Genomic DNA, 22,653 nt, shown 5'->3' on the forward strand with positions numbered 1-22,653 from the left:
CGGGGCGCGGCGCGCCGAGCGCATCGCTGGAGGCGGAGGAGGCGCGATGGCTCCGCAGCGGCGGGCGCTGCCCCGCGCTCCCGACGGCGCCGGGCCGGGCCGCGGGGGCCGCCGGCTCAGCAGGTACCGGCGCGGGGCCCGCCGCCACCTCCTGCCCGCTGCCCCGGCGGCGCTGCGGCTCCCGGGGGTGCCCCGGTGGGGAGGCGGGCGGGCAGCGCCGGGCCCGGGAGCGGGAGGGAAGCGCGTGTGCTTTAACCCGTGTATCGTGCTCCGAACCGGGGTGAGGGCCGGGACAGAACCGCGTGTGCTTTAACCCGTGTATCGTGCTCCGAACCGGGGTGAGGGTCCTGGAGAGAACCGCGTGTGCTTTAACCCGTGTATCGTGCTCCCATCCGGGGTGAGGGCCGGGACAGAACCGCGTGTGCTTTAACCCGTGTATCGTGCTCCCAACCGGGGTGAGGGCCGGGACAGAACCGCGTGTGCTTTAACCCGTGTATCGTGCTCCGAACCGGGGTGAGGGTCCTGCAGGGAACCGCGTGTGCTTTAACCCGTGTATCGTGCTCCGAACCGGGGTGAGGGTCCTGGAGAGAACCGCGTGTGCTTTAACCCGTGTATCGTGCTCCGAACCGGGGTGAGGGTCCTGGAGAGAACCGCGTGTGCTTTAACCCGTGTATCGTGCTCCGAACCGGGGTCCCGCGGGCCCAGGGCTCCCCGGTACCGGCCAGGGCGGTCCCTCCCCGCTCACAGCGCCCGTTCTGTGCTTCCTCCGCAGCGCCAAGAAGGGCAGAGTCCAGCAGGATCCCCGGGGAACGTGGCTGAAGGCAGCCATCCTCCTCCTCTTCCTCCTCCTCCTCCTCTCTGCCGCCGGCCTCTTGGCGTGGAGCCGCCTCCGCAGCCGGGATGGGATCCCCGAGGGTGGAATCCCCGCAGAAGGGGTCCCCGAGGGTGGAATCCCCGCAGATGAGGTCACCGAGGTGCTGGCACATCGCAGCGACCACCTGCAGGACAAGTTCGTGGAGGTGCCCTGCTCGGAGGACTACGAGAGCCACAAGCGGTTCGCAGGTACCAGCACCAAACTTGGGCTGCAAACCTCCCGTGCTTGCAGCCAACTCCTGGGCACTGGCTTTTGTTTAAAGCCCCAAACGTTCGTGCCCCTCGGGCTAGCCCAGATGTTGATTTTTGGGAGAGGTTTTTCCCTTCTGAAACTGCTTTACAAGGGCTTTATGAAATAAACCTTTTGCTGAGCTTGTTTTTGGTTTATTTTCATACTCTGTTGATTCCTGTAGTAGGTGTGAGTGAGTTTCAGTACCATACAGGGTATGGAGTGGCACTGATGCAGGACATTGTGCCACCAGCGTGTGGTGACTGCACAAGTGCCAGCTTTTGACACTTGTTGTGAGAAGTGTGTCTGCCAGTACAAAAGCACTTTTCTGTCTTTGTGTCTTTCTGCTGAGCCTGTTTTCTGTCAAATTCTGTTCCCCCTGGCACTTATTTTTTTGAAGTGTTGAGGTTGGTTCTACAAGAGACATGGAAGATTTTAATCTTCTCTGACAAAGAGCAGATTGTGAGAGAGTCTGACTTGCAGGTTCTGTGGATCAGTGGTGCTGATGCTCTCTTTCAGATTTGCAAAGTGTGTTGTGATGAACATTTTTAGTTGGCAGAGCTGCCAGAGAGCAGCTCTGCTCTTGGTTTTTGTCAGTATGTCTGTCTGTGTGTAGAATCTTAAAAAAAAACAACTTCTGAGTTAGTTTTTAGCCAAATCGGTAGTTGTGTCTGCTGATACAAAGCTGGAGGCTGGAAGAAACTGCTGTGAGCTGCAAAAAGAACAAAGGTGATCAAAGGGCTGGAGAACCCATCCTCTAAGGAAAACCTCAGGAAGCTGGGTCTCCTTTCTCTGGAGAAGGCTCAGGGAGAACACATTGCAATATTCCAGTGCTTAAAGGGAAGCTACAGAGGACAGAAGCTCTGCCTTTGCCTGGAGCTGCACAGAGAAGACAAGGAGTGGGTGCAGGTTGCATTGGGCAAGGTTTCATCTTGTTATTAAAAATATTTTACAGGGAAAATTTTACAGTCACTGGAACAGCCTCCCCAGGGATGCTGTGCAGACCCTGTGACTGAGGGTTTCCAGGGTGTGACTGAGCAGTGTGCTAGGTAATCTTATCCAGGCTCTCTTGACCACAAAAAGCTGAACCAGATGATCTTTGGAGGTCCTTTCCCAGGCTCTTCTGTGATTTTGCAAGTTTTAACTTTCTTCTGTGCCAGTTCTGATAGAAAATGTTTGACAAATTGCAGACCCATGTTCTTCAGGTGCCTGGTCCTGGTGCTGTTGGTCAAAAAGACTTGTAAAATAAAAGAAAATTTTATGTATAGTCTGGGGTCACATAGTTTTTCCTCAGTGCTGCTACTGTAGCATCTTTTTTTTGAGGATTCATCCCAAATGTTATTTAGGCCAGGAAAACTGATGTCAGGAAGCTACCCACAAAAAAAAGCTGTCTTGGTAAGGTAATTTTTTTTGACATGAGAACACATGTTCTGTGTTAACTTTTCATAGTAATTATTAGGGGAAACTGCTGCTGGGTGAATTTGGGTAGTTCTAGGCCAGATAAAACTGCAGCTGGTGATTTGGTTGTAATTGAACTGGGGCTAAAAGTCTCTGGATTCTGCTACTGCAGTGTTTGCTTTCCAAAAGAAACCCCCCAAACCAACAAAACTGTACTTTTCCCTTCCTTGCTTTGCAGGAGCAATTTTTTGAGCACGTGGTCTGGACCATCCTATCAGTTATCCTTTTCATTGTTTTCTTTCTATTCCTCCTTTTTCATTGTATTCTTTTCACTGTAAGGAAGGGAGGAACTTGAAGCACATCTCTCCAGGAACAGGAATGAAGGTGTTCTTTATTTTTGGGGTGTCTGGGGAGCAGCAGCAAGTGATGACTGTAGGGTGAAGTTTCACTTCTTAGCTTTTCATGGTGACAATTAACTCACCTTTCTAATTAGATTTTTGCTTGGTGCTGTTGCCTAAGTTCTGTGATTGATTTGGGTTTTTATTTATGGTTTTTTTTGGGTTTTGGATTTTTTTTTTAATTTATGTTGTGACGGTGCTTTTGAGGATCACAACATAAATGAAATAAAAATTAATTGGTTGATAGAATAATATTATAAAATAATTATAAAATAATTGTAAAATAATAATATTGTAAAATATAAATTAATTGGTTAATTAAAGCTGAGCTGTGATAATTTTCCCACGAGAGGGTGGTGATGAGCTGTAGAGAACTTTTTGTGTGTCCCATTCCCCACAGCAGAGCCAGGCAGAAAATGTGGATTATGGATCAGCTTGGCACCTTCAGGCACTTGGGAAATAGGTTTCTGTCACTCAATAACTCTTCATTGTCAGTCTTTAGCCTGGTTTGGCACCCTCAGCTGCGGGCTCTGTCAGGAGGAGGCACATTCCTGTCATCACTCAGTGTCTGATGCTCAGCTGTGAAGTTTCCACAGCTATAATGAGGTTTTTATTTATGCACCTGTCCCTGCTTCCAGCTGAACTTTGTGCAACTGAACTTCCAGTTTGCTTCAAGTGATTTGGTAGCTGGTGTCAGGGCAGGATTTATTCCCTTAGCACTGCCTGCCTGTAAACATGCTTCATACCAAATAAAATTTGCAATTTTTTGGGGACCAAGCACATGAGTTACTGTATTTGCAGAAGGTAGGGTGTTACGTGAGCACAGCCTCACCTGCATTCTAAACTCTGTGGGCAGATCTTGGCCATTTCTGCTGTCCTGAGACACAATTAACTACTTCAGCCTACTGTGACTGATAGTAAAAGGGTTTTAAAATCATGGGGATTTAGGGTTAAAAGGAAAATTAAGCTTAGTAGGCCCTGAAAAGGAAAAAAAATAAATACCCGAAGTACAGGAAGACATTGTACCTTGCTAGAACTGCACCTGTATAGCTAGTACATGATAAATTATATAATTGTTAGATGTGATGATTGTTTAGTAATTAAATATAATTACTGTTTAATCATAAGAATAATAATGAGACACTGTGATCAGGGGCCCAAGAAAGATCACAAGAAACTCATGTCAATGTGTACAATGTAAGTTTAATAATTAATATGTAAGTTATATAACGATAGAATATAGAATATGTTCAGCTTGAAAGCCGTGTCACAGTCAGATTTGGGGCTGTAGCCCTGATTCCCAGAGCTCTCAATAAAAGCACCTGCATGGAACCATATCCCGTGATTATGTGTGTTCCTGAATGCTAACATGGCCACTGTGTGTGGTGAAATGTTATTTCTGCTGTGTGTTTGCATTCTGTGCCAGTGCACAAAGCATCCGTGGTCACTGCCCAGGATTTAGAATTAAGGTGCTTTTCCAGAGACAGGGCCACGGGATGTGGGAAGGAGATGCCAGGAAAGGTCTGACACAGCCTGCTCTTGGGATGGCAGCTGTAAATCTCTGTCTGCCTTGCAGAGGGATTGTTCCCAGGGCAGGAGCAGTGAGATAATTCCCAAAGTCCTTCCATCCAAACTGTTCTGTGGTCCTGTGCCTCAGGGGAAAATCTTACCAAAGCTTTTTTCTCCTGTGAATCCTCTCTGTCTCAGCAGTGAGTGGTTCTTGCTTAAATACCACCAAGTAGGAGACACAGCTGCAGTTTGAGCACTTGGTCCTTTGTGTACATTCTGGTTTTTGTGCTGAATGGGCCAGTGGCAGTAGTTGTGTTTTACATATTTTGGTATGTTCCTCCTTCACCTTGATTTACCTGATAGCCAGAACTGATGGTGATTATCAGACAAAGGGATGGTTTTGTGTCTACTGGGCACAAGTTTGTGGAAGCTACCAGGTACCTGCAGTGCTAATCTGAATTTCTCCTGAGATTCTCCAGATATGCATTTGATACTTCCTTACTCACATGTTCCACAGTCTCTGAGACAGAGAGGACACTTTTATTACTGCTGGAATAATTTTCAATCAGACTCTTCTGATTTTTCCTGAGCATTCACCCAATACAGCATTTGTGCTGTATTGTTGGTACCTGACTGACTTTATGTTGGACCACATTTTTCTGTCTGTTGGAGTTTTTTCTCCATTTGGGAAAGCTTCTGCTGTTGTTTTCAGAGCACCTTCTGCTTCCACTTCTCTTCAGAGACCCCACACATGTAACAATTATCTGAGGTAACCCTGTCGTTTTGTCAAGCCTTGATATTTGCAGCTGGAAAAGGAACAAATCTTGTCTGGAATCAGAAATCTTTGCAGAATGTTGTAGAAAGGAAGCTCTCAATGGCCAAGTTTGTCTTGGAGTATTGAATTTCTCCTTTGAGTTTACTCCTTTCAGCTCTTTACTTGAACATCAGCTTTCCCTTGCAGCCCACCTGACATGTAGCTGGGGTATCCAGTAACAGGAAATGGAAATTCCTTCAAAATTCCTGGCAAAACTTCTCCCATCAGCCTGGTCATTGTTATGAGTTGCCTTTGATCAGAGCACAGTGATGCTTTTGTCCTCCGTGGGTGAATTAATTGATTTCTTTCCAGGAATTTTGTGTTCTGATGAATAAATAATTCTTGAGTGACACTCGGTTCAGGAGCACTGGTGTGTTGGCAGTGTCAGAAGCCACACTGAACCCATCTCTCCTGGGGCTGTAGATCTGTAAATGGATCTTCCTCAGAAAACTGCCAATGTAACATTCTAAGGTCTCTGGTGGCTCAGAACTGATTTTATTTCTTCTTCTTGCCTGAAGATTGTTGTCAGCCAGATTTATAAGAGCTTTCATATATTCTTCACCTGGAGCTCCTGCTGCTGACTTGTTATTCCCAGGAGCTTTTAAAATTTAATGTTAGATTTCTTAGCAGTAAACTTTTGGAGACTTTTTTTCATCTTATATATCCAAGCTGTGTGCTTCAAGAGTCACTTCAAGAGAGACTTTTGTGCAAAGTCTCATTTAAAAACCTGCCCTTCAGGTGGCTGAAGTGGTTTCAATGGGTTCTTTTGCTCCTCTTTGTGTTGCAGGTTGCACTCCTAGGAAGTGTGGAAGAGGTGTGACAGATACTGTAATCACAAGGGAAGAAGCTGAAAGGATTCGTAGGTAATTTTTCTTTTAGCTCTAACTTTTATAAGCACTGACTTTAATGGCATTTTGTCAATCTGAGGGGTAGGATGGGTGAGCAAGATGGGTTAGCCTGATTAAAACATGACATTTTTGTTACTAAAGCCATTTTCCATTTTTACTGTAATAGGGGCAGTTCTTTCACACAGAATCTGCCTGGCTCTGAGGGGCATGAGCACTTCACAGAAAGAAAGGAAAATAAATTAAGTTTTAAAGGATTTTCACTTGGCCTCCATTTGGCCTTTAAAAGCAGAACAAAACAGTGTAGACCTTATTGCAGCTGTGTCTCAGCCTGGGCAATCACCAGGAGATTAGCAGTAGTCCTTTGGGAAGGGTCTGTTTTTAGGGTATTTTGGGAAGGGACTGTTTTTAGGGTATTTTTGGGATTTCTGGAAGGGAGCTGCAATCTCAGAAAAGTTCTGCAACACAAATGCTTCATTTTCATGTCAGGCTGGAAGGTTCAGTTTCCAAGAAATGGGAGCTGCTGTTAACTCAGTTGGGTTGTACCTGGTGCATCAAATCCCACTCTCTGAGGACTTACATGTTGTAAATAAGGACATTAAAGGACAAAGAAATCACATACCAGTTCTCATCTGAGATTATTGTTTTGCCTGCAGAATAGCAGAGAGGGGACTGTCCTTGGGAGGATCTGATGGAGGGGTGAGCAGTGTCCTGTTATTTTCTATGTTCTTTTACTGCCAAGGCAAGATTATAAATGCATTTTTTGGGGCTGAGGTGAGGAGATGGAGATTTTTTTCCATCTGCTCAGACTTGGAAAATAATTTATTTGGAAAGTTATTTGTCATTAATACTTCTGCTAGCAGTGTAACTCCTGACTTCTGCAATACAGAATACATTTCCTTGTGTTTAATTATTTCTAGCACCTCTCTTGAACTGATTTTATCTTCATCTGGTAAAAGTTGCTATAGCAGAACTACAAAAGTTTGTCTTCTGGAAGTAAACTACAGTGGTTCACAGCCTCCTGTAAAGATTGGCTTTGTGTAGTGACAAAAAAAAACAAAACATGTAATGCCTTAAGTAGCCCTTGGAATAATATTCTTTATATTGAAAGAATCCCATTTCTCTTTAACAAGCATATTTATTTTAATTTCTTTCCCTCATCTTTGTTCTCAGAATGTTTTTGTGTGTGAACAGGAACTCTTTCTCGGGTACTTATAATCACAGCCACTCCTTTAGGCCTCTGCTGAATTAGGGCATATATTAGCAAAAAAAAGAAGAGTTTCAATTGGAAAAAAAAAAATATATATTGTCCTTGTGATTGCTGAGAAAGATGTGTAAAAATATAAACCAAGATGTTTAAGCAGTGCTGCCCATCTCAAACAAGTTGTTTAAAAGATTTAACCTTCTGTGTTCAGTTCTGTTGGGATCCCCTGGATGTTTTTCAGTTGTGTGGTTGCATAATTTCCCCTTTTCCTGGATTGCTCTGCCCTTTGGGACCCCAGTGTGGCTCCTGGGGCTGTCACCTGGGTTTGCTTTCCTCTGTTTTTGGGTCCCACGTGGGATTCTTCATTACACTCCCACAAAGAGGAATTAGAAAGGCAAGGTGGAACACACAGAGCTGGATCTGGAGAGCCACAGGAAGCTGTTGTCCAGCTGTGGTTTAGATTTTTGTGCAGAACCAGAAACAAATAGATGAAAGTGTTTTGCTTCTGAAGCTTGAGTAAAGCCTCATACAAGAGCTGCTCTTGCATGAGTGAGATTATTTATTTCCTTAACAGTCCTCTGAAGCTTTTGGAGAACAGTGGGAAGGGATTTGAAAAGCTCATGCTGTGTCCACTCCAGTAACTTGTTACTCCATGTATTTTTCAAGGGGTAAATAAGGTTATTTGTGTAGGTTTGTTAAAAAAAGTTGTTATTATCTCTTGTAATAAGAGTTAGTGGGGTTCCCCTGCACAGGGCATTTGAGGCTGCAGAGATTTTTTTCTAAGGGACTGTGATGAGTGTGTTCCCCTGTCAGCAGTGATATTTCTGCTGGGATTTTGTTACAATGATGTGAATGCTCTGTGGTCCATCAAAACAATGGCAAATTCCAAGATGAGTGCCCAGATATTGTACATCAGAGATGTCATTACTTCAGTGCCAGTCAGGTTAATTAACTGGTGCTCCTTGATATTTCCAGTGTAAATAACAAAAAGACTTCTATTAGGCAGTTCTATTTTTAAATACTTCAGAACTGGTGCAGAACAAATGTATTTTGTGGACAGCAAGGGACATAAAAAAGTGTACTTTATTCAACTTAGAGAAACATTTTAGAATCCTCTCTTCTGGCAAATCTGAATACTAATCTCTGCAGCTTGTTGGGAACTCAGCAGAAGAGTTTGGTTTGAATTGGATGAAGAAATTAATTGAATTTTCCTATTGAAAAACCTTGTCACTACGTGGTTTTCTTTTACAGCAGCTTAGAAATTGAGGAAAAGAAAGTTTGGCTCTAGTAAGCCTTGGAATTCTAATTGTACTTTGAAACAGATTTTTTAATGTCTGTATTAAATATAAGAAGTATACAGGATCTCATAGTGAAGGAGAAGTTTTAATAACAAATGCAGGGCAAGATAAATATTAGTGCTGCTACTTGAGCACACAAATACTGGAGAATGTGTGTGGAAGGGAAATGTCTTCAAGAAGGGATCCTGGAGCAGAGTAATTTACCCTGTGCCCATGGGGGGAGATTGGCAATGCCCTGTCACATCTGAGTCTCAGAAATAGCAGCCCTCTGCTTTTATTTCATAATACCTTCATAATCTCTGCATCTCTGCAGGGATCTGAGGGAGGTTTTTAGTTGTAAAATAAATGTTATATTGTGAACCCAAAGGCTGGAAGCTACTTTTACTTGGGAGGCTGTGGAAAGTGAGAGGCAACCTGGGACAGTTATTAAAGGTCATAGTTAAATAATGCTAAAACCTTTTCATGCTCATTTTTCCTTCTTTGTTTCCTTTTCCAGGCATCAATTTTGGACTTGCACTCCGGAGCTCTTTCCCTGGGGAAGCATTTTGTTAATCTGTACAGGTAAACTGAGGCTGTGGCTTCCTGCCTGCTGTCATCACAGCCCTTCCCTGTCCTGTGCCTTCCCCAGTGTCTCCAGCCCCTGGGCTGGGATTAGTGATGAGAAATTTTGGAGCTTGGCTGGATCCACCACAGTTTCCATGATCAGTTAAAGAGTTTTCCTGGCATGAAAATGAATCTCTGTTAAACTGGGTGCTTGGAAAGCTGCCATTACCTTTATTTTTATGTTCTTGCACTGGTTAATCAGAGTATTTTTTCACACTTATAGTTTAGTTTATTCAGCAGTGGAAGAAATCAAATAGCTGAACCCTTAAAAACATGTTTTTATTTCATGTTGTGGGAGGGTAATTTTTTAATGCCTGAGGAATGCCATTACTAGTTACAGCATTTCAATCCTTTAATCTTTTAACATTTAATCTTTTAGCATTACTTTTAGACATCATGCTTAAAAACATTTTTAAGATTTTAATTTTTTTTTGTGTTGTGTTCTCACTTTTTGGTTGTGGGTAACGTAACACATGGGTGTGGGAAAGGAGGTGTCTTGTTGCTCAGTATGATTTAGCAACTCCTCTTTTAGACTGTTGTTTAATTTTTCAGGTACTTTGGGGACAAAATTCAAGACATCTTCACAGAAGAGGATTTTGCATTATACCGGTAAAGATTTTCAGTAACTGCTGAATGAACCACAAACCAAAACTTTTTATGGTTTTGAGTTTTTTGTGGAGTGCAGGCTGGGAGGGGGTTACCCTTTGCATTCATACATTGGATTTTGCGGTTCAAAATACCAATATCTGAGAGCTTGTATGACTCGAGGAAGAGAAGCAAAAGGATTTCCTGGTGACTGATAAACAACATCAGCTACTTTGAGCTGCATCAGCCACACCAGGACAGTTTTTATTGTAAATGCAGTCGAACCCAATGGGAAGAAATTATAATGTCTGATTCAATTCAGAAGGCTGAATTATTTCTTTATTGTAATTATGTTAAAATACATTAATATACTATATAAAAGGAAGATACTAAAACTACATACTACTTTCTCTGACTCTATTTATCACTCCTTCTCAACTCGTGACCCTCTCTCGAGTCCAGCCACAGGTGGATTGGATTGGCCATCAGGCTCAAACAATCCTCACCAAAATCTAATTAAACACTTACTGTGAGTAAACAATTCTCTAAACACATTCCACATAAAAAAAAAGCAAAAATAAAAATTGTTTTCTCTTTCATTTCTCTGTGCACCTCTATGAAAAATCCTGAGAGGGAAATGTGCTTACCACAAGTTTTATGGTGTGAATGTATTTAGGGTGATGGCTGCACCACACATTTCCCTTCCTTCCAGCAAGAAAAGCTGTTCCTGTGAGCTCTGTGGGGATTTGGGATGGCCAGTCCTCATTTCCTCCTCTTTCACACGTTATCCAAGGGGTTGTGTGAGCTGATAGACACAATCCTGGACTATTATTACATCAGGAACTTGGGTTTTTTTGAGGCAGAGTGTAGCAAAACATTAAAAATGGTAAAGCAGGAAGTGGAAGGACTTGAGATGACTCATGTTCTGGCTGGAGAAGCAGCCAGAGGATGAAATAACTCTATAATGGAGCAGCTCTGGCATCTGATGCTCTCAGCTTTCCTGCAGCCCTGCTCATACACTTAACAAACACAACAAAGCTAACGAGTTCCATGTGGCTGGGAAGGTGTGTGGCCAGAGTTTAGGAACAAGCATTCTTTGTTGACTAGACACAAGAATTCTTTGGTTATGCATCTCAGTTGGTTTCTCGTAATTTAAAATGTCCCTGATTTGAATATTTGAACTTTTTTTTTTTCCCCCCTTTTGGTCTTTTTTTTTTTTTTGCCTGTGTGAAGGAATCTGACCTCCCTCTAGTGGTGGAAGGAATGTTAAGTAGCCAAATGAGTTTATTAGTTTTATTAAAATAGTAATTAATTAATATAATCCTAAAATATTAATCACTTCAAGCTTATTTCTATTTAACAGCTGTTTTTAGATGTCGTTGTCATTATAGATGAACTTCTTTAAAATGTTTTTACTTCTGATCCCAATATTGCAAAAATTAGATGGTTCCTTGATTATTACTGAACTTTGAATAATTTCTGTTTCACATGAACAGAAGCATTCAATTTTTCAATAATTTTCTAACTTCATGCTGTGAGATGAGGCAGCTGCTATGGAATGTCAATATTCCATTGAGATTTCATGTCAGTATAGGGGATGTTTCAATCTACTGGATAAGAAGCTAATACAAAATATATTATTAAATGCTTCTGTTCCTATTAATGGCAGTGCTTTAGCATGGACTATAGTACTTTATGGCCTTAATGAATGATTTTATGCTATTTTTGGGAGCATTTATCTTCATTACTTTGCCTTATCTACCTAGGTCACTTTAAAAATACACTCTTGAGAGAAATAACTGAATGTAATTAATGTCTCAGTATTACTGATTGCAACAATAACGAATCTGAGAAGGCATCCTGAGCCAGGGGGCTGATTTCTAAACTGTCTCTGTCAAAATTACATTGCTTCAGACTCAATTATGGTGTCTAGGCTGATATTTTAACCACCATCTGCCAAACATGTTACAGCAATCCCTCTTGTTCCTCATAATAAATGAAATGCTTATTCAGAAGGGAAACCTTTAATCAGGATGCTCAGTGGAAGGGGTGAGTTGAGCAGAAACAGCACAATCAAAAGATTTATTCCCAAAACCTTTCAGCTTATGAAACAGAGAGCTGGGAGGAGCAGAGGAGGAGCTGTGAGTTTGCTTTGTGTCTGTGATTGCTGTTAAAGCTCTCTGGCTGCAGGAGGCTGTTTCAGCTCCCTGGGACAGTGCTGACAAGTGGCATCATCAGGAGGTGCTGTGGATTGGATTTTGAGTGTTCCTGTCACCAGGACTGAATCACACTTCGCTCCCAACTCCATTTTTATGTGTTGGTCTGGCAGAGCCTGTGTCTCACAGAAACTTTTCAGTGGCACTTCCAGCTCTGTGTGCTGCTGCTGCTGCATTAAGCTGGCAGCTTTGCAAGCTGCTGAACTTCCTTTCTTTCAAGTTGTGTGTTCCTTGGACTTCCAGCTACTTCACTGGCTTTAAAAAAAATTTTCTTCCTCATCACCCTAACTCAAAACAGTGACTGTTTTTACAGACTCTGGTGGTCATGTGCTCTTTTCAGGGAGTTCTGGTCTGCCTTTTGATATTCCCAGTGACTCAGTGCAAATGGATAAGAGCTGCTGCTGACAGGTGTGGGGGAAGCATTAATTTTGGTCTGGTGCTGTTGAGTGGATGCTGTTCCTGGGCATTTCTTGTCTCTGCAGAGCTCTGTTGTTGCATCTGCTCAGAGCCAGGGTACACCTCAGCAGTCTGAACGAGACAAGACTTGCTGTGCTTATAAAAATAAATGCTTCTCCAGCATGAAGAAATACTTTCTTTGTAGCCATGGTCCACCAGAACTGTCCCAACAGTTGTGAAGAGCCAGGGCAATGAGGGAAGGGAGGCTTCTGCTGCTTCTGGTCATGGAGGTTCCCAGTTGTGGGCTCATTTATTCTTTTCTTCTCAGCTGAAATTTGGCTTCTCTTGTCACTTGGTTTACACATGAAGGACAATGCTTTTGTCCTTAAGTATTTTGCCAGTAGGTTGTGTTTGGAGCAGCAGGGCAGGGAATGGAATGGAAAACCTGTAGTCAGGATACTGATAAATGTTGAAATGGCTTGGCCAGCAGAAAACAGAATGTACAGAAGAGTTTTTCTAGGGTAAAAAGTGACCTTATTCTACTTTTCAAACCTGTATTTGGCATACTGAGTAGGGCTTTGCATCCTGTTTGGTTTGTAAAACACGCATTGTGCCCAAAGCCATCACACATCAGTCTCCAAGAGGAGTGAAGCTTTAACAGAGCCTTACAAACACCAGACAGCAAACCTTAATAGAAAGCTTTTAAAAGTGAAAATGAATCAGGCTGAAATAAGAGGGAGGACTCCTTGCAGAGCAGGACAATGGAGGAGATTTGGATATGTCAAGACTGTGGCCTGACTGCTTGGGAGGGGATATGTTTATTGTTATGTGTATTATTATGTTTATATTTATTATTCAGGAAAACAGACAAATTTTCAAACTTAGGCCATAGGAGGCATAGTTTCTATTCCTTGATATTCTGACAATTAAAAAAAGAACCCAGAGAAACAAACCCCATGTTTCTCAGCTGAGGAAGAAGCAGTGAGTGCCTGAAGGAGGGAGCTGTCACTGACTGAGCCCTGGCTGTTTTTGCAGGGATGTGAGGCAGAGGATCCAGCAGAGGATTGCTCAGGTCTTTGGGATCAGCTCTTCTGCCATGTACCTGACCAAGCCAACGTTCTTCTCCAGGATGAACAGCACAGGAGCCAAGACAACACACGATGAATACTGGCACCCACACGTGGACAAGGTGAGGAGGGGGCTGAGATGGGCTGCAAACATCTCCTGTTGTTATTCTTAAATCACCTTGAAATCATTTTGCATTTAAACCACCCATCAAACAGGTTTGAAAACTTCAGGGGATGAACCTAACGGGAGATAAGTGAGTTTTAGAAACACAGGCCATTGTATCCCATTCTATTTTATTTTCTCTAATTTAGTTTTGCTAGAATTAGTAAACTGTGAGAATGGCTACTCAGGAATCTCTTTTGTCAGAAACATTGATTAAAATATCTGAATTGCTCTTTCAGCCAAATCTAGAAGGAGCTGTTTCACAGTGGTCAGTTGGTCACTGTTGTTATTGATCTAAGGCTCTTCAAAAAGGCTTAATATTTGTATTTTCAGCTGTATGTGAATTATGGTTCAGTGGGGATGTGGTACCTGGTACCATCTTTCAATTACTTGGTGTTTTGATCCTTTTAACTGCACAGTCTTATTTCTAGGCTTATAGCTTAATATTTGGTATATTTTTCAGTGGACTTAAATGATTTGGTATTGAGTTTATTTCTGAGTTTCACTGAGTTCAAGTGTTCTGTGCAGAACAGCAAATACAAACAATGGAAAAATCAAAGAAAAAAACTCACAACACAAAAAAAAAACCCAAACAAGCAAAAAAACACCTCCACAATACCCACGTTTCATGCCTTCAGGATTTATAAATCCTGAAGTAATGGATTAGCCAAAATGGAGCTAAATAAAATAATCCCAGCAAAATCCAAGTTATTCCTTAGGGCTTGAGTCTATAAGTGGGCAGTGTACCTTGAAGTCTATGACCTGAAACATGAAAAAATCAAACAAATATTCCTTGCCTGAAATTATTTCCTGTAAAAAGCCAGTCTGAGGGCAGTGTCTTTTGTTGGTCACACTGATGTGAGTTCCTGTGTCCTTGTTCATGTGGGCAGAAGCATCTTAAACTTATCTTAAACTTAGAAGATGTGGTGGTAGTGAAGACACAGCTTATATTTGGAAGCAGAAGGTCCTGTAGGGTGGAATCTGCCAGGTTTTGGGTGCCTCTGGTTTGAAAAGCTGTGATGTAACCAGTGAATAGCAATGGCTCTGGACCAGAGGTGGTGGGGATGCCTTTGAGCTCCTCATTTGATTGGTGTTGGTAGGAGATGGCTGTAGGGAGCAAATTGTACTGGTGGGGTTCACAGAAATTCCAACTTGTTATGCTCAATTCCTGTGGGTTCTCTGCTTCTTTTTCTACTTCTATCAGGGTTGGGATTGAAGGCATTTGAAACAATAGTTCACGTTCAGACTCGGGTGTTTATCATTTCTTTAAGGCTAAACTATCCAATTAAGAAATTACACCTCAATTATTTTCACTTTTAACTCAATAACTGATCCCTCAAAGCCTGCAATGCAAACTTTTCTGTCCAATTACAAAACATCACCCAAACACATGAAGAATGAAGAAGGTGAAGAAGAAGAACATAAAACCTCCATCTTGCCTCATATTTATTACTATATTCTAAAACCCCAAACTCTTAAGTGTTCCACCCTGTGATGTTACACACTTCTAATCAACTCCACACCCATAATCCCAGTGCTGTTAATCAATTTTGGAAGCCTTCTCCACAGCCTCAGATCAAATGCAGTGTTCTCTCATGGGTCTGTGTCTTTCAGCACAGAAAGTTTAAAACTCTCAGTATCCAAGGTTCCAACAAATTCCAAGAGACCCTTGGGAAGAAGAAAACGGGTGATTCTGTGATTCTGTTTGTGTGAAGTGCAGTGAATTTATTGGTTCCTTACAGTTTTTCCAAATTTTTCAGAGAATCAGATTTGACTGCCACGAGGGTGGGAAAAGCAGTATATTTCAACAGCTTATGCCTGTTTTCTCCACTCTTTTTATTTCAGCCCCAAAAAAAGCCTATTTTAGAATTCCAGACTCTGATTTATTACTATGAGATTTGTGTCTGCCCAAGCCCTGCTTGCCAGTATTCTCTTTATTCTTCTCTGCATGTGTTTTGCATTGGGAAATGAGTAAGGTGGTTGGATAACCTTTCAATTAAGTGTTTCCACCTACATATCTCCTATAATTTCCAAGTTATTTTGTCATTTACATGCAAATAAGTTTACATGAAGAGAATTTGTGGAAGCTGCTTTTCTGTCCTGTCATCCTGAGAATGCCTGAACATGATGGACAGCAGGCTGAATGTTTTCCTGTTTTTTATCCTTCTCTTTTGTCCATGTTTTATTTATCTTGCAGGCTATCTGTTCAGGGAGCAGATGCATCAATTGATTTGCTTTGGCTTTTTCTAACCCTTCTCCAACTTCAGAAGAAAAACAAAACAAGCAGGAAAAGTGCTCTCTTAGACTTGGAATGCATAATCTAGACCTTAGTGGTGTTCTATACTGAATAATTGGGTTGTCTGATTTCTGACAGTGGTTGGAGTCAGTGATCTTGGAGATCTTCTACACAACCTAAATAATTCTGAGTCTGTGAAGAGAATTATCCCAGTTGGGGCAGTTGCCAAACACCTTTTTCAGAATCATAAATAGTTTGAGAGAGATTAAATAGGAAGAAGTTGTGCAGCTTCCCAGGTTCCTGCAGTGCAGTCAGCCTGGCTTGTATTTCTCTTCCTCCAGCAAACTTTTTCTACTTTTGAAAGAAGGGAAAAAAAACACATTTCTATTGATCTGAGGTAAAAAGTTCTTCCCAGAAAAGAGTAGTAGTGTTCTTATGTGGCCTCCAAAGCAAGTGTGAATGCTGGGAAGTTGAAGAAAGATCAATAAAACTTGCTAGTTTGTCGGATGCTTTTTTGTTGGATCATTATTTACGCTTTCCCCTTGGAACAGAATAAGGCACTTTAGGTATTTCTGCATAATTTAACAGTGAAGGTTATTCCTAGAAGACTTCATGATTTTTTCCTTGCCTCCTTCCAGAAGAAAGGTAAAATGGAGCCTTAGCAAAAAGACTTCACTGTATTTTCTGTTTCAGAGTAACATTGTTGTTAAAAAGATGTGGCTTCTTGGAACATTAGAAAACCCCTCTTTTTCCTTTTTCTGGATGTTGCTGAGTCTACTGCAATTAGATTTCTCAGTCTGAATTTCCCCGAAGACTTCTAACAGCATGATGGAGTAGTACAGATTTATTGTGTTTATTTGTGTGAGGCTTTGGTTTTTTTCCTCCTAAAATTTCCTGAGTTTGTAGTTACATAGGAATGGAAACCCTGAAATCACCCAAATGACTGATTTAATGTTGTTGAATTTATAAGCCTCTAAATCAAATGAAGAGAATGTTGTTTTAAGATGTGGAGTTTCATCTTGGATGGAGTTTGTTTGGAACTGAGGCTTCCAAATGTCAAATACTTGATTTCTAATGGAGTTGCTGTTGCACACTTCACACTGTCAGAACTGAACATTCTCTGGTGGAAGCAGTGTGGGACTTGGAGATTTGTGCAGTGCCCTGCCTGAGCACAGATCCTCTCATCCTTCACAGAAGTGTCAGGCTCTGCCTTAGGATGGTTTTGGGTTTGTTTTCCTTGAATTTCTTCTATCAAAGCTAGTCCAGCACATTTCCCAAAATAGATTCTGGTTTTTTTTTAGCCTAAACATGTCCATGATCAGTTTATAGCTACTTTTGTTCCTCCTCCCAGTTCTACATCCTCCCACCTCCATGTATTCACAGGTAAGAACTATATCCCTTTTCAGCCTTTGTTTCTCTGAGCTGAAAAAGCCAAACCTTTAATTCTCCTCACCTGCAGTGTGCTCTCCATGTCCCCAGCCCTCCCCTGTACCTGCAGCCCTCTCTGCCTGCTGAGTTTGTCATTGAGAGAAGCTGCTGTCTCCTCTAGCAGACTTTGCACCCTTTTCTTCCTCTCCTTTTAATAAAACACATAAAAAGATCCCATTTCTGCCCTGGGACAGCATAATCTCTGAAAATTGAGGAGGTTGATTCTCATTTCTGCTCAAAGCCATCACCTCAGCTCACCTGCAGCCCCTTGCATTTCATAGATGTGCTCTTTGCTCTTTTATTGTCTGCTAATAGACACTGCCAATAAACAGCACACTGGAAGTAGCTGTCAAGGCTATTCTGGTGCTTATCTACACAGAATTAGGAGGCTTACAGGAAAAAAAAAGTTTTGACTTTTTTTCCTGCATGCCAGACCAATGCTGATTGCAAAGTGAATTTTCTTCTGCACTGGAAAGCAGAGGATGCTGTCCTCAATATCCTCAGTAACTGCAGACCTCTTGCATGGTCCTACAACTGTTTAGTTGCAAAAAACCCAGTGCAAAATGGGGCTGGCTAATTCTGGCAATTAGTTCTATTTATAATAATGAGCTTCTACCATTAAATATTATCTGTGTTTGACTTTTTAGATAAGGACTGTTCAAAAGGAGCACAGTACCCATATGGCATAACAGGCTGAATGGAAATATCTGCATTTTTTCTCTTGTGTTGTTTACAAAGAGCTGTGGAAATTTGATTTGCGTCTGTGTGGCTTTTAATGACAGTTTTTCTCATGTAGTTTGATCTTTTGGTTCAATTATTAATCTGTCTGGTACTGGAAATCATTACCAGGGTAACAAATATATTTGATATACATGGGAGGGACTTCTAGCATTATAAATAACTGAGTTTAATTTAGTGCCTGCTTTCCATAGTGCTGCATTTCTCAGGCCTGGCTGCTTTCTGAGGGTGAGTAGTTAATAAAGACAGGAAGAGAAAAGCCATTTTCCCTTGCACACTTCATTCCCTAAATTAGTAATCTCAGGTGTGTTAGTCAAATTAGTCAATCAGGTGTGTTTGGTTAAGCTAAAACGGTTGGTAGTTAGTTTTTAAAAGTTTAGAATTGGTACAACCACCTTGGAGAGGAGGGAGAGTGCTCTGAGGGAGCAAAGATTGCTGCTCCACTGAAGAGTTGGGAAAAACAGTTCTAATGCATTAAACTTGCAAGTATGAGTTGAATGAACTTCTCCAGTGACTGGAGACTTCCTTAAATCGATTGGAAGTTTTTATCACCAAGTCAGTGAAGTGGAAAATAGCTTTGCAAAGCTGATTTGCATGAGAAGGGCTGTGGAGTGGCTGGTTTGAGGTGCTGCACTAGCACTTGCTCATTAATTCTCATTTATTGCCTTGTATTGCTACCAGGGTTTGGGAAAATACGGGGAGAAGGAGATCACTGTAATATTTCTCTCATTTTTTTTGTTTGGCTTTTTTCCTTTGAGCCCTTATGGTCAAAATAATAACATGAGTATGAATGGAAATGTCTTCCTATTCCATCTGCTGTTATGTTCTCTCTGGTCCTGCCCTTACAGAAAAATGTGTACCACTGCTCCTGAGCCAAAATTTAACTGGCACTAATGAGTATAACTTGAAACATGACTGAAAATATTTAGAAAACTTCTAAGTTTGGAAGTAGCACCTACCTCTAACAGTCACCAGGTCAGTCAAAACACTCTGCAAATTTTTGTGTATTTATACAGTGCTATTGTGCTGCACATTTCACTGCTTGACAGTCTGATGCTGAACTTTTGAGTTGAGATAAACAAAGACACTGGAGAACACAGAATTGATATCAAGTATTTTTTTAATTGCTGGTGACATGTAGATAGGAAGGGAAATATTTCCAGAATCAGCTAAACTCAATGTTAAATATTTAGATAGCTTCACTCTCAGTATGTAGTATTTATTTTCTCCCACTCCACGTATTGACCAAAAATAATGCTTTAAAAGGAAGGAAAAAATCACCTTGCTGTACTTAAAAGTGGGATGTTTGGTCTGTAGGCTGAGAAGAAGCAGAGACTTCAAAAATTCAGTCTGAAGGGTTTTAAACAAAACCTGTGTGGAAAAGAGTAGAAGATCCTCCAACAAATGTGTATTTATTTGGAAGTTCTGATTTACTTTTACCATGAATGTCCTGTGTGGTGGCTGGTGAAAGAATATCCAGAATCCTTATACCCAAGATTAGATCATGGGTGGGAATCATTAATCAAGGGCTGTTCTTCTGCTTATTGACCTCCTGGTTAAATTTTGTCTTGGAAAAGTCTAAATCCTGTCTTTTTGATACAATGCATTTCTGACACTATATTGTTTTTTGCTCTTGGATGAGAGAAATCAATCACTTCTCTAATGATGGAAATTGTAACAATAGAACTAATAAACATGACATGCTAGTCTTGTGTGTGTGTAAACATAAGAGAATAGACTAATAAAAATTGTGTTCTTGGTTTTCAAAGGCCCCTTTATTAAATGCATGAAAAACTGAAAATCAGAAAAACTCACCAGATCCATCTGCTCAATTAGCTGTTCTCTGCAGAGATAAGATCAAGAATTTGGTAAATGTTGGTAATTTTGGCTTCCCCCACAGGTGACTTATGGCTCTTTTGACTACACTTCCCTGCTCTATCTCTCTGACTACTCCAAAGACTTTGGGGGTGGACGGTTCGTGTTCATGGATGCAGATTCCAACAAGACAGTGGAGCCCCGAGCAGGTACGAGCCAGCCTGGCTGCAGGTTGTGCCATTTACTGATTTTTCTGGGCTGGCAGGTGGTGTGGGACTGTGTTTTGTGTCAGCAGGAGTAATGTGGGGTGTTTTCTGGTTTGAAAGCAAAACCAGTGAGAGACAAGTCAGAATTACAATTTATTAGGAAAAGGACAAAAAAAAACCCTAAAATACATGCAGTAATTCAAAACAAAAACCATGGACAGAGTCAGAATACAACCTGACACCCTGTTGGTCACAGTGTTGGTCCAAATTGGAATGGCTGCAGTTCTCCTGGAGTGGCAGATGTGGTTCTGTGGGAGCAGTGATCCTGTAGAAGGGTGTACTCTTCTCTGAAGGCCCAGTGGAAAAAACCCAGCTGTTCCTCTGGGAATCCAGTGGAAAAGCTGAGGCTGGTGTCCCAAAAACTCAAATTATATCCAGGTAGGAATGCTTGGCTCCTCCCCCTGGGCAGAGCTTTTCACAATGCTGCAACTTTTATCAGTCCCATTGACATTCAATATCCCATTATCAGCAGATGTCTCCCCAGAGGGAGAATTGGTTTGTGGAAAAGATAAAGAAAACTGCCCAATTAAGAGAAGATAAGTGCCACACCTCTAACAGATGGCAAATAGAACACATCTTGCCTTGCAATCTAGGACAAAGTTGTGTAGCATTCTGTGTTCAGACTGATGACATCAAAAGTGAAGATTAAAACCGTTAAAATACAGCCATAGTTTGTAAGAGCTGGTGTTAAGCCACAAGAAGTGATTTCCTGGAAAGCTGTAGGGCTTAGAAGGGGTGGCCAGTTCTGACAGCAGGTCACTGTGTGTGGAAAATAGTAATAAGAGTAATAATTTTAGATGCTTAGCTTTAAGACATTTACAACACAGTGTAGCTAAAGCTGATAGGCCAAGAAATGCTTATAGTAGATTATAATTAGGAAATAGTTTGCTTCTGATTGTGATGGTGTGAATTATAACATCTGTATTGTCTCACCCTTCTCATGAGACTGAAAATAGAACACCTCTGAGTTGCCCCATCTCTGAGTCAAAAAAGAGCTTAGTCTGACAACTGTGCAGCAAGAGCAGAACTAAGTGTCACTGCAGCAAATCCAAATTAAAGCAATTTATTTTAGACTGGCCTGCAATTCCTTTGCTGCTCAAGGTGAGGCTTAATACCTGTAATGGCTGAGGGTGGGTGTGAAGGTTTGATTGCCACAGCTCTGCTGACCTGCTGGAGCATGATGAGCCATGATTACTTGGGTATAAATCCATCCCTGATTCCAGGAGGTCTGACAGGGATGAGCCTTCTGATGGCTGTCAGTTATAAATAAAGAAAAACCCTTTAAAGGTGGTTTGAGATTTTTTTTTTTAATAAGTGGATAATTTGAAACTAGAATTATTCCAGAGCTGCCTAGAGAGGAGTTCAGCCTCAACTCATCTGTCTGGCAGGTGAGTGCTGAGCTTCCAGCAGTGTTACCTTTCATAATGCAAGATCAGCCACACTGCTGCAGGGAAAAAGCAAGAAAGGACAACTTTATATTCCTGCTGTGTTCTGTGTTTTTTTTTTTTTTCCAAGACAGAAAAGATGGAAATTTGCTCGTTTAAAGAGCCTCAGTAATTGTCTGCTGACAGTTATTAACCCAAGCAGAACTGACTTCAGACTATTGCTGCCTGCAAATTGGGATGGGTGTTCATAGTGATCCACTCACCTGCAGTGATGCTGGTTTAGATAAACTCTGAGATTACCTGGGTTTCCTGTCAAGAACTGTATGTTTGATTATTTTGTCTTATGATTTGAAGTAAATCCTAAACTGAATGCTTCATCTTTTGCAAAATGCTGCTGCCAGTATTTTGAGATGGAACACATTCAACTATTTTTCAGATGCAATTCAAAGATTAGTACATCTTTATAGCTGTAGAAATCACAACTGAATTCTAGGAATGTGAGGAAAACTGTCTCTTCAGTGCAGGGGCACTCAGCCTGGCTGCAGTGTGCAGCATGCCCCTGACTTAATTTCCAAAAGTCTCTAACTGTGAAATTGCTTCCATTCAGCCCCATCCATTCATTTTCAGGTTTTCTGCTGCAAGGACTTTGCTCTTGATGTAGTTTTGGAGGAAGAAGGGGAAGCTGATGAATTACAGAATTTTCTTTTTGGCTGTTCCCTGTGCCAGGGGTTGTATGGGCAGTGTGTGCCACAGGGACACCCCTTCTGAAACAAAACAATGCACTCAGAAATAGCACAAATGGCCTGTATGGACACAAGAGAAAATTAATCTAAGGCATCTCTGCTACCACAGTGGTCAGGGGTCCTGTGATTGTGTCAGAACCTCTGGTGCACAATCCCCACTGCCATCCTGTGAGCAAAGGAGAAAAGCTTGAGAGGTGAAGCACAGTGTGAAGGCATTTGCACTTATTTTCCCTCTTGCTGATAAAATACTTTTTGTGAAGGAATGACTCCAGGCTGTTTTCTGTTGCTGGTACAAGCTGATGTATTTTTCATGTTCATAATGTTCCTCTGCAATGTTTTTTCCTCTCCTTCTGTCTTTCTGGCTTTTCTTTGTTTTGTTTTACACTTCTTTTGGTCCTTTGTGCTTCTCTTGTAACTCCAACTCAACTTTTAAAACCACATGTG

General features: G+C 41.6%; 1 protein-coding gene across 5 annotated transcripts in view; it reads left to right on the forward strand.

Annotated features, from left to right (window-relative positions):
• The first annotated feature begins 25 nt into the window (after nucleotides 1-25).
• The window catches only part of OGFOD3 (2-oxoglutarate and iron dependent oxygenase domain containing 3), a 38,486-nt gene continuing 15,858 nt past the window's right edge, over nucleotides 26-22,653 (forward strand). For all 5 annotated transcript variants that reach the window (XM_085556945.1, XM_085556943.1, XM_085556942.1 and 2 more), the window contains exons 1-8: nucleotides 26-123; nucleotides 773-1,062; nucleotides 6,009-6,084; nucleotides 6,723-6,765; nucleotides 9,065-9,129; nucleotides 9,724-9,780; nucleotides 13,404-13,557; nucleotides 19,901-20,024. In XM_085556945.1, coding sequence (XP_085413071.1) covers nucleotides 47-123; nucleotides 773-1,062; nucleotides 6,009-6,084; nucleotides 6,723-6,765; nucleotides 9,065-9,129; nucleotides 9,724-9,780; nucleotides 13,404-13,557; nucleotides 19,901-20,024 — 886 coding nt within the window. In that variant the 5' untranslated portion in view covers nucleotides 26-46. The remainder of the gene's footprint in view (nucleotides 124-772; nucleotides 1,063-6,008; nucleotides 6,085-6,722; nucleotides 6,766-9,064; nucleotides 9,130-9,723; nucleotides 9,781-13,403; nucleotides 13,558-19,900; nucleotides 20,025-22,653) is intronic.

This window comes from Lonchura striata, chromosome 18, assembly GCF_050655825.1.
Source record: "Lonchura striata isolate lonStrDom1 chromosome 18, ASM5065582v1, whole genome shotgun sequence".
In the NCBI taxonomy this organism is placed as follows: domain Eukaryota; kingdom Metazoa; phylum Chordata; class Aves; order Passeriformes; family Estrildidae; genus Lonchura; species Lonchura striata.